Source organism: Oncorhynchus tshawytscha, linkage group LG06 (genome assembly GCF_018296145.1).
Source record: "Oncorhynchus tshawytscha isolate Ot180627B linkage group LG06, Otsh_v2.0, whole genome shotgun sequence".
Lineage (NCBI taxonomy): Eukaryota > Metazoa > Chordata > Actinopteri > Salmoniformes > Salmonidae > Oncorhynchus > Oncorhynchus tshawytscha.
Genome location: NC_056434.1, coordinates 20,303,771 through 20,315,643, shown reverse-complemented (window position 1 = coordinate 20,315,643; position 11,873 = coordinate 20,303,771). Strand labels below are relative to the sequence as shown.

Below are 11,873 nucleotides of genomic sequence, written 5' to 3'. Positions count from 1 at the left end.
CTTTCCTTCTCATCTCCTCTCCTCATCCTCTTCCTCTCCTATCCCATCCCCACTCCTCTCCTCGTCTCTCCTTTTCTCTACTCATCCTTTCCTCTGCTCTTCCTCTCCATTCCTCTACTCATCCTCTCCTTTCCTCTTCTCCCACTCCTTTCCTCTACTCTTCCTCTCCTTTCCTCTAATCATCCTCTCCCTCTCCTCTCCCTCTTCCTCTCCATCTCCTCTTTCTCTCTTCCTCTCTTCTCTTCTCCCTTTCCTCCTCCTCTCTCCCTCTATATCCTCCCTTTCTCCTCCTCTCTCTTCAGGCCTTGTGTGGTCAGACCCAGTTGTGAATATGAGGAAGGTGACACACCAGATGGTGAGGGAGCAGCTGGCCAACAGCGTCCTGCTGCCCTGTGTCTTCACCCTGCGCCCCACCCCTACCCACGAGCCCCCCCGCATCAAGTGGACCAAGGTGTGGGGCCAGAGGGGTGCCGACGGTCGGCAGAGGGAACAGTCTGTCCTGGTCGCCAAGGACAACGTGGTCAAGGTAAAGATTGAGGAAGTGGAAAGAAATACAAAATGTCACATTGTTTTGATTTATATTTCGAAATGGAATTCAGTGGTTTTATAGTTCTGTGACAGTCATGGAATGTTGGGTGGCTGTTATTTGTCAGCCAAATGCCAAGGCAACCTAAGCTTGTTTGCCTCATCACCTTGCTGAAACGATGAGCAACAAAGTTTCAGCACGTTGTAAACGGACTCAACCGCACGTGTCATCTTTTTGAATATTCGGCCGTCCTGTCTTCAGTCAGCTGTTTGTCCATTCAAAAACTGGCAAGTTTTGCCTCCTCTCGTTTTTAAATGTTTTTTTTAATTTCACCTTTATTTAACCAAGTAGGCCAGTTGAGAACAAGTTCTCATTTACAACTGTGACCTGGCCAAGATAAAGCAAAGCAGTGCAACAAAAAAGTTACACAGAGTTACACATGGGATAAACAAAAGTACAGTCAATAATAATAGAAAAATGTATATACAAGTGTGTGCAAATAGAGTAAGGAGGTAAGGCAATAAATAGGCCAAAGTTGTGAAGTAATTACAATTTAGCAAATAGTAGAAATACTGGTGTGCAAAAGAGCAAAAAAAGTACATTTATTTATTTAATTAATTTCACCTTTATTTAACCTCTCTGCGCACGGAACCCGCTAGCGGGCTGAAATTCCACAACATACGGTGATCGCTACATTAATAGTCATATTAAACATTCATGGAAATACAAGTGTCTCACATGTATTGAAATCCTAGAATCTTCCTAGTCCAACTGCGTTGTCAGATTTAAAAAAAGATTTACTGCAAAAGAATACGATGCGATTATCTGAGCTTAGAGCCCCATAAAAAAAACACTTTTGCACAGGCGTAACATAATCACAAACTGCATTAAAATAAATAGTTTTCCTTTGACGATCTTCGTCTGTTTGCAATTCCAATGCTCATTGTTACACAATGAATGATCTTTTGTTTGATGAAATCCGTTTTTATAGCCTAACATGAAACATTTTGTGAACCGCTTGTGTCGTGAATTCTGTCTCATTCCATTTTCGACGACACATTCCAGGTAAATCACCCACACAGAACATTACTTTTCCAGTCATGTTTGGTTTCACTGCAATAAACTGGTTTGTTTGTAACACAATCAAACGTGATGGGCCATTTTATATATATATATTTCATATCTTTTTTCATCAATAATACTTTTTTCCCCCATTTTTTGGGTGGGGGGGGTGTGTTAGAATACCATTTTGGTATTTGTACATAGTTATTTGTTTCAAAATGTATATCTTCACCAATTTGGCCACTTGGGTACATTTGGGCTACTTGTGTGGGACACCTGGGTGACTTCATGCTAAATGTCATGTAGCACACTCATTTTGGAAGTTATCATTCTGAAACTTTGCACAAGTACTGTTGCCCTCTTATATTTTTTTCACTGAAATTGTCCCCATCATCCTACCTGAATGTTTGTTTTATCTTGTTCATTTTAAAGATGATGATACAAAAATAAAAAATAAAAACTTGTGGTTTTTTTCATTGTTTTATCTAAACCAGATCTATTGTGTTCTATGTACATGTACACAAACTTCAGAGTGTTTTCTTTCAAATGGTACCAATAATATGCATATCCTTGGTTCTGTGCCTGAGCTACAGGCTGTTAGATTTGGGTATGTCTTCAGGCGGAAATTGCACAAAGTAGGGGGGGAGCTGTAAGAGGTTTTAACCAGGTAGGCTAGTTGAGAACAAGTTCTCATTTACAACTGCGACCTGGCCAAGATAAAGCATAGCAGTGTGAACAGACAACAACACAGAGTTACACATGGAGTAAACAATAAACAAGTCAATAACACAGTAGAAAAAAAGAGTCTATATGCATTGTGTGCAAAAGGCATGAGGAGGTAGGCGAATAATTACAATTTTGCAGATTAACACTGGAGTGATAAATGATCAGATGGTCATGTGCAGGTAGAGATACTGGTGTGCAAAAGAGCAGAAAAGTAAATAAATAAAAACAATATGGGGATGAGGTAGGTAGTTGAATGGGCTATTTACAGATGGGCTGTGTACAGCTGCAGCGATCGGTGAGCTGCTCAGATAGCTGATTCTTAAAGTTAGCAAGGGAGATATACAGTAAGTCTCCAACTTCAGCGATTTTTGCAATTCGTTCCAGTCATTGGCAGCAGAGAACTGGAAGGAAAGGCGGCCAAATGAGGTGTTGGCTTTGGGGATGACCAGTGAGATATACCTGCTGGAGCGGGTGCTATGGGTGGGTGTTGTTATGGTGACCAGTGAGCTGAGATAATGCGGAGCTTTACCTAGCAAAGACTTATAGATGACCTGGAGCCAGTGGGTCTGGCAACGAATATGTAGCGAGGGCCAGCCGCCAAGAGCATACAGGTCGCAGTGGTGGATGGTATATGGGGCTTTGGTGACTAAACGGATGGCACTGTGATAGACTGCATCCAGTTAGCTGAGTAGAGTGTTGGATGCTATTTTGTAAATGACATCGCCAAAGTCGAGGATCGGTAGGATAGTCAGTTTTAAGAGGGTATGTTTGGCAGCATGAGTGAAGCAGGTTTTGTTGCGAAATAGGAAGCTGATTCAAGATTTAATTTTGGATTGGAGATGCTTTATATGAGTCTGGAAGGAGAGTTCACAGTCTAGCCAGACACCTAGGTATTTGTAGTTGTACACATATTGTAAGTCAGAACCATCCAGAGTAGTGATGCTAGTTGGGCGGGCGGGTGCGGGCAGCAATCAGTTGAAGAGCAGGCATTTAGTTTTACTAGCGTTTAAGAGCAGTTGGCGGCCACAGAAGGAGTGTTGTAAGGCGTTGAAGCTCGTTTGGAGGTTTGTTAAGACATTGTCCAAAGGGCCAGATGTATACGTAGAGGTGGATCAGAGAATCACCAGCAGCAAGAGTGACATAATTGATATATACAGAGAAAAGGGTCGGCCCAAGAATTGAACCCTGTGGTACCCCCATAGAGACTGCCAGAGGTTCGGACAACAGGCCCTGCGATTTGACACACTGAACAGTCATTTGAGAAACCAAGGCTGTTGAGTCTGCCGATAAGAATACGGTGATTGACAGAGTCGAAAGCCTTGGCCAGGTCGATGAAGACGGCTGCATAGTACTGTCTTTTATCGGTGGCGGTTATGATACATTTAGGACCTTGAGCGTGGCAGTGGTGCACCCGTGACCAGCTCGGAAACCGGATTGCACAGCAGAGAAGGCACAGTGGGATTCGAAATGGTCAATGATCTGTTTGTTAACTTGCCTTTCGAAGACTGGTCTGAACAGTTTGGGTCTAGAGCATCTCTCCTTATATCAGCTGTTAGATTTAACCAGGCTTTCTGTTACTTGGATGCTTTTGGGTAAGGTTTGTCCAATGTTTTTTATTTTACATTTTATGAAGGTTATTTTTTATTTTCATGATTGCTTTCATCCAGAATCGTCAGTTACACAACTATACAAAGTCAATGCCAGCCCTAATTTTATATGAAGAGTGTGTTGTCCATCCATCCAATACGTGTATTCAACTTAACTTGTAACTATACTTACTGCACAATCCTTTCTTCTTTCTATAAAAATGAAAAATACACTCACTGTTTTTCTGCTGCCAACTGTAATAATTGGACCAGCAACCATTGAGTGGAATGTCCTTTTTCTTTTTCATTGCTGTCTCATTTGTCTTTCCTAACTTTGTTTTAATTGTGTTCATAACTGTACTGTCTTTCCGTGGTTTAGGTGAAGAAGGCGTTCCAGGGGCGTGTCACCCTGCCCGGTTACCAGGACAACCGTTTCAACGCCAGCATGGCACTCAGAGCCCTGCGCTCCAGTGACTCGGGCATGTTCCGCTGTGAGGTGGTGGTGGGCATCAATGATGAACAGGACACCGTTCCCCTGGAGGTCACAGGTAGTTCTGACCCCTGTTACACCTATTACACACAGGTTCTGTTCACTAGGCACCAAATGGAAGAAAACATATCCAACCAGGGAGGGACTACCTGGACTTGTCAAATAAGAAATGGCAATTTTTCTTTTCCTTAGCAAAACGCTTTAAAGTGTTTGTGGCATAATGAACACAACCCTGACTGTACCTATACCTGGCATTGCTAATAGAGTCATTATATAAGCCAATGGGTTTGTTAACTTTGTGGAAATGTCTGGTCTGGGGAACGGGACAACGTATGCCAACTGGACCGAGTAACAGATCGTTGACCCAGCCTCTCATGAAAGCAAATAAGCATAATGAGAAAATAAAGTGTGCTATTCAGCTAGTGTTACTTTGAGGGCTCTGAGCTGTAGTTTATGTTAAATCCACCCACTGCTGCAGTGTAACGGCCTGGGGATATTATGCCATATCAGCTAATAGTATCAAAGTAATTACCAAATGAAAGTCTCTGAGCTGAGAAACATCATCAGATTTTTCCAGGTCACTTGCTGTTTTTAATAATCGCCTATTAGAGTAATGAGTAGAGGAAAGTGGCGCTCTGCTCTCAGCATTAGCTTTACAGTGCTGCTCTAGCTCACCTAGGTCTACACAATGTTGCCAGCGTGAGCTGAGCATCATGTCCGCATTAAGCCCAGTAGCCTCATTCACTCACCCACATACTGTACCCAGAATCCATGGGCTCCCAGTGAAAATAGCACAGATATTATTACCTGATATAGCCACTATGGGTTTGTGCCCATGAGCTTGTGGATCTGTGTGCATGCCTGCATGCCTGTGTGTGACAATAGCTTTCTCACGGTGATTATGACATCAAGGGCTTTGTTTTTTTTCTACCCACAGCTCCTCTCTTTCTCTCTTCTCTTTCCATGAGTGAACTTTATTGGTCCCATGGAGACCCCTGACTCGGTGCTCAAGAGACCCTGTCCCTCTGCACAGCCAATCAATTAACACGCCATAAAAAACCCTCCCTCCTTCTGAAACAGAAACCCATTACCCACTGGTCCTTCTGGGAGCGAACCGAGTCATCCTCTGGGCTTAGTCATTATTGCAAGTCACGCTACATTTCAGAGCGCACCAGTCCCAATACTAACTCCTCCAAGTGCTTAATATATTAAATGACAACGTATTGATACTGGGCCGGCCATAACAAATATCATATTAATTCAGGGCTGCGCTGATTGTGGGTCGTCTAAGCCTTGATGAGGTTTTCCGCCTGTGCTTTCGGCCCATTTTGAATGGTCAATTGTCTCACCAATTAGAGCTCAGACACTGATCCTCTCTGTCAGCCAGAGTCATGAGATATGTCAGGCCGACTTAAGTGCTGAGCCACAAATAGACATATTTGCACACTGGTGATGATATCTGCTCTATAGGTCTACTAGGTTCTCTGCACAGATAGGACTGTATTAGTGTTGTATACAGTATACCGTGATACAACAAGGGCATCACTCAATTACATACAGCTATATACATCTATCTCAGTATGTGGTCTCTCTTCCTATTGTGTGTTATGGTTTGGTAAGCATAGAGTAAGTGTATTAGTTCTGGGCAACGTGACCCATTCGTCTCCCAAACGCCAGAGACGCTAGCAGCTAGCCTCTCTGTGTTTGGCCTGGCCTCCCTCGGAGGAGAAGGAGCGCTAATAGAGAGCCTGGGAGAGGATAGAGAAAGCCCAAATGAAAGAAAACACTCCTGCTACAAAGTCCTGAAGTTGAGCTGGAGTGTACAGTGCAGCAGTATAGGGAAACAGTGTGTGTGTGTGTGTGTGTGTGTGTGCGTCCGTGCGTGCGTGCGCGTGCGTGCGTGTGTGCATGCGTGTGTGTGTGCGTGCGTGTGTGCGTGCGTGCGCGCGTGTGTGTGCATGTGTGTGCGTGCGTGCGCGCGTGCGTGTGTGCGTGTGTGTGTGTGTGTGCGTGCGTGCGCGCGTGTGTGCGTGTGTGTGCGTGCGTGTGTGTGTGCGTGCGTGTGTGCGTGCGTGTGTGCGCGTGCGTGCGTGCGCGTGCGTGCGTGTGCGTGCGTGTGCGTGCGTGTTAATTAAGGCCGTGCACAGACCGTACTCAAAATAAAAAAATTCTATAGACTTTCATATTTCGTAACTGCCCTGTAGACAAAATGCCAACATTTATATAAAACAACACACTCACTCATCATACATTTTAATACAAGTTGGTGCCAATAACTACTAGGCCTAGAGATGACAAAAGATGATTGACATCGGGAAAAGAGTGGCTATCAGTTGATCAGAGCAAATTATGATGTAGTTGAAATATTCTAGCTAGCTGTCGAAACAAACGTGTTTTTACTTGATTTGAGTTTGTTTTCCTGCTGACATCTGCCTCTTATTAACATGCAGTTGAAATGCCCCATTCTTTGTCCCTGACGCTAAGAGACACATACGACAGATCCAACTGTAATGTATCCTCCTACCAGTATTCATGTCTTCTGCCCTGCGCCCGCCACAATCAGGTCAGGCGAGTGCACACTTGGGGTGGGAGGGCGGAGGAGGGGAATCTAGTGAGATCCAAACGCTTATGAAATTAGCTAGATTGATGTACAATTCGCTACATTTAAAATTACAACTCAAATGAAAAGAGACTTAAATTAATACAATTACAAATTTATATCCACTTTTTCATAGGAGGGCAAAAGGGCAGGTGCTTGGGCATTGGCTGAGCCCTATTTGTGCACGTGCCTGGTGTGTTTGTGTGTGTATGTGTATCTGTGTGTGCCTGTGTGCTATGTACATGTATGTGAGTGCATGTGTAGACTGTACCACTGAGGGATACCTGGCTCATTTTCTGAGGCTAGACTGCAGCGTGATTGGTCAAATTGGTCCACGCCCTGAGGAGTCTGTCATTCTATTGCACAAAGCAGCAGAAGATAAAGGAGCCTATGTTTGGAGCTATATCCCAGCCTCCCTCTGCCTCCCTGTCCACAGGCTTTCATGTAGTGGGCTCTACTGGGATTGAATGTGTGAATTTCAGGCCGAGGTGGCCCCACATGTAGTGGAGGTCAGTGATGCTAGCCTGGTGGGGGAATGAGATGGATACTTCAAAAGCAATTCCTTTCCCATTTCTCTGCACAGTGGAGAGGAATCCTGGTCATTTACAGGTCAGGGAATGAGCGCATGGGAGTCATCTCGCGTTCCTTTGTTTCTTTTATCTCTCTTCCCTCTCTCTCTTTCATTCTCTCTCTCATCACTGTTTTATTTCACTGTTTTATTTTCTGGCTATGAAAGCAAGATAGTACTGATGTGGACTGTATGCTAAAGTAGTAAAGCAAACATTTTAGCTGTTTGTCATTCACTATATAAAGGACAAAATCTCTCCCATAATGATAAGCCTGTCTGATGCTAATTAACTTCAATCTCCGAGGTTGTTTTTATATGTTTTCTTGACTTTCTGTGCAGGTAAAGATACAACGTTTGAAGTACATGATAATGTAGGGTTTGAGCAGAGTGTCTGTGCATGCTCATGTTTGTGGGTGCATGTGTGTGTATGGGCGTGTGAGTGTGTGTATGGGCGTGTGAGTGTGTGTATGGGCGTGTGAGTGTGTGTATGGGCGTGTGAGTGTGTGTATGGGCGTGTGAGTGTGTGTATGGGCGTGTGAGTGTGTGTATGGGCGTGTGAGTGTGTGTATGGGCGTGTGAGTGTGTGTATGGGCGTGTGAGTGTGTGTATGGGCGTGTGAGTGTGTGTATGGGCGTGTGAGTGTGTGTATGGGCGTGTGAGTGTGTGTATGGGCGTATGAGTGTGTGTATGGGCGTATGAGTGTGTGTATGGGCGTGTGAGTGTGTGTATGGGCGTATGAGTGTGTGTATGGGCGTGTGAGTGTGTGTATGGGCGTATGAGTGTGTGTATGGGCGTATGAGTGTGTGTATGGGCGTATGAGTGTGTGTATGGGCGTATGAGTGTGTGTATGGGCGTATGAGTGTGTGTATGGGCGTATGAGTGTGTGTATGGGCGTGTGAGTGTGTGTATGGGCGTATGAGTGTGTGTATGGGCGTGTGAGTGTGTGTATGGGCGTGTGAGTGTGTGTATGGGCGTATGAGTGTGTGTATGGGCGTATGAGTGTGTGTATGGGCGTGTGAGTGTGTGTATGGGCGTGCGTGCCTGCGTACAATATCTCCATATTGCTCTGGTGTCGCCGTATGTGTTTTCACCTCTGTGTCCTCTCCAGGTGTGGTGTTCCACTACCGTGCTCCTCATGACCGCTACGCCCTGTCCTTCCCTGACGCCCAGCAGGTGTGTCTGGAGAACTCAGCTGTCATTGCCACGCCTGCTCAGCTCCAGGCCACCTTTGCTGACGGGTATGACAACTGTGATGCCGGCTGGCTGTCTGACCAGAGCGTGAGGTAAGGACAAGACAACCGGGCATGACGCACGACTCAAGCAAAACACATCACAGCATGGCGACTGTCTTATTTAGTGTTTTTATATGACCTTTATTTATCCAGGCAAGTCAAATAAGAACACATCCTTATTTACAATGACGGCCTGTCCTTATAGGTTTGTATAAAGGGCTGTATAAATTGATTATATATAAATTGTTAACTTACTATATTTATCTGCTGCAGCAATGTAAAGAGATATCTGACGAATACGAATCTTTATGAATTGGCAAAGTATAAGTTTACTTCAGCCTAATGAAAAATGACAGGGCTATGATAGGCAATTAGATAACTCTTAAGTTGACAATTCTCTGTGTCCTCTGTGGCCCAAATAAGGAACCAGGGAATGAAATTACTGACAGAAAGTACAGTATGCAAACTGTTTCGACCCCAATGGTCCTCTCATAAACTCCTGAAGGATTTAATTGCTTGTTTACATCTCAGAGGCTAGCTCTGTCATTCCTAATTACTCTCCGCCATTTTAGCCACGACTATCCCTCAACTATCTTTCATGTTAATGTTCGTGTTTCAGCTTGCCACCCCCCCCTTATGTCTGTTTGATGAGTCTGTGTGTGTGTGTGGATAGTCTGTGAGTGTGTGTGTGTGTGTGTGTGTGTGTGTGTGTGTGTGTGTGTGTGTGTGTGTGTGTGTGGGACATTCAGAGTCCGTGTGGATATTTTTTACACGTCTTTATCTCAAACGTCTGCCCAATAATTGCACTGAAGAAGCAGCTTGCATATTTCTCCTCTACAGATTTTCCCTGACAACGGCATCCTATCCTTTCCCCTCCCCACCTGGGACACATATAATTGGTCCATCTCCAGAGCTACTTGGCTTCACATCAGTGACGAGGCAAATGTGCAATTAATAATGTAAAAATATAGACATCAGCGATTAGGATGGAAGGCTGAGATGGGGGATTTAGCTATAACATTGTCTGACGACAACGGTTGCTATCCAAGCTCATGCAGGATTGTAGCTACTGAGTGTAAGAAGCCTTCCTTCCTTTTGCCCTCCATAAGCCCCTGTATGCCTGTATACATAATCTCTTAATCAGCATTTAGCCTGCACCCTCAATGCTGTTTGAATCAATGTACCTTAAAGCAGTGGTCACCAACCGATCAATCGCGATTGACTGGTCGATCCCCAAGGCATTTCAACGATAAGCCCTGTGTTCCCATTTTTTCATTTATTCGTCTCACGCTGTTGTCGGAAGGTACACCCAATTCAGCTGCCCTGCTCGCCGGGTGGGCGAAGTGTTCCCATTTTCAACCATTTCAGATGTCTGAATGTACAAACTGCCTTCCTGGCGGGCCCTGGGGAAGCAAATCAAGTGCTCTATAGGCCTACCACTGGCCAATCGAATGGCTCAGATTACCTTCTCTGCAGTAATGTAGCAGACATAAAAGAAAGCTACAGCAAAGTTCATACTGTGAATATTCAAAACGTTTAAAAACATGACTAGAGAGAGACTGTCAACGAATACAGCATAGATCTGCTGTTTTTATGAGTGAGTTCATCATTAAGTTTTTACCCAGCACTGTCAAAACTTTCTATTTAAGCCATAAAATGCACATTCTCCCTACTTCCACTCACACTTGTGTTACAACCAGCACTGCAGTTGCAATGAATGAGTAGGAAAGTGTATTGATAGGCTTGCGTTGTTGTTATTATTATCGGCTTGGGAATTTTTTATATCGAGGAATATTTCACTTTCTCTGGTCATAGGCGTAAAAGCATTAATTTGTGCATTACGCAGAAATAATGCAGTATGACTCGAGTTTCGCTATCAGCTACAAGACTGTGTCCCTTTTTGGTCAGTGTCAGTGGAGGAAAGGGGGAGTGGAGAGATGTTGAGAGGCAAACCCTCAGTCTGCTGCTCGCTCCCTCTTCAGTAAAAAAAAAAAAAAAAAAAAGCAAATGTGACCCACTGCCTCGATTCAGTCTTATGTAGCAAAATTGTGTTTTTTTTAACGTTGTATAAAAAGTATAGAAATTGTATATCATACACTGCATTTGAGGAACAATGGGAAAGTAATTCTGCTTTGACAGTTGATAAACTTGTAACCCCACTTTTAAGATATTGCCCTTGAATGTTTTGGTACACCTACTGGAGAGCTCTTCTTTGTCTACACCCATTCAGCATCGTTCACAGACTCTTAAGCCTTAGCCCCACCTAGGGCTGTGGTGGTCACGACATTTTGTCAGCCGGTGATTGTCAAGTAAATACTGTAACTGCTGGTCTCACGGTAAATTTAATGAAGGTAGTTAAATAAAGGTTAACTAAATAAAAAAATCTATAAAAATGAAAGCATTAACATAAATACATTCAGACTTCCACACATGCAGACTGATGCAGACCTTCAGAACATCTATATTTTAAAAAGTCTAATAAATCCATGTAATATAGCCTACACCGTCACAATGAATCCATGATTTATTTTAGACAGGTCTAAAGAAACATGATATGAAGAAAATGTTGTCTATTTCAAAAGAACAGAATAGCATACTCTGAGTTGTCCTTGTGTTAGTCCTGATCTGGTTATGCCATATGGCTGTGGGCTACACTAGTTCATTTAGCTGACAAGATTGGCTTAGAATTCTATGGAATTATTTTATATTATTTTATAGTATGAAGAATAAAATTGAAAGGATATTTTCTCCAAACAATTGTATGTATTTATTTTATTTCTATTTAACCTTTATTTAACTATGCAAGTAGCAACATCAAATACAGAAAGTGCCCAGAATTTAATTTTTTATTTTTTTTATAGCTATTAGATGACGCTTGCCCTACACACTTGTCTAAATTGATGGGTCATGTAAAGGAAATGCTATAACCCCCCTCCACATCTAACTGAGTGGATGGTTCACTATTGTCTAGACACCTGCAGTTGAAGTCAGAAGTTTACATACACCTTAGCCAAATACATTTAAACTCAGTTTTCACAATTCCTGACATTTAATCTAAGTAAAAATTCCCTGTCTTAGGTCAGT

The 11,873-nt window shown here is 43.4% G+C and overlaps 1 protein-coding gene across 1 annotated transcript in view; it reads left to right on the top strand.

Annotated features, from left to right (window-relative positions):
• The first annotated feature begins 315 nt into the window (after positions 1-315).
• LOC112253280 (neurocan core protein) overlaps positions 316-11,873 on the top strand; it is a 182,652-nt gene continuing 171,094 nt past the window's right edge. The window contains exons 1-3 of the mRNA XM_042323689.1: positions 316-526; positions 4,280-4,448; positions 8,666-8,840. Coding sequence (XP_042179623.1) covers positions 332-526; positions 4,280-4,448; positions 8,666-8,840 — 539 coding nt within the window. The 5' untranslated portion in view covers positions 316-331. The remainder of the gene's footprint in view (positions 527-4,279; positions 4,449-8,665; positions 8,841-11,873) is intronic.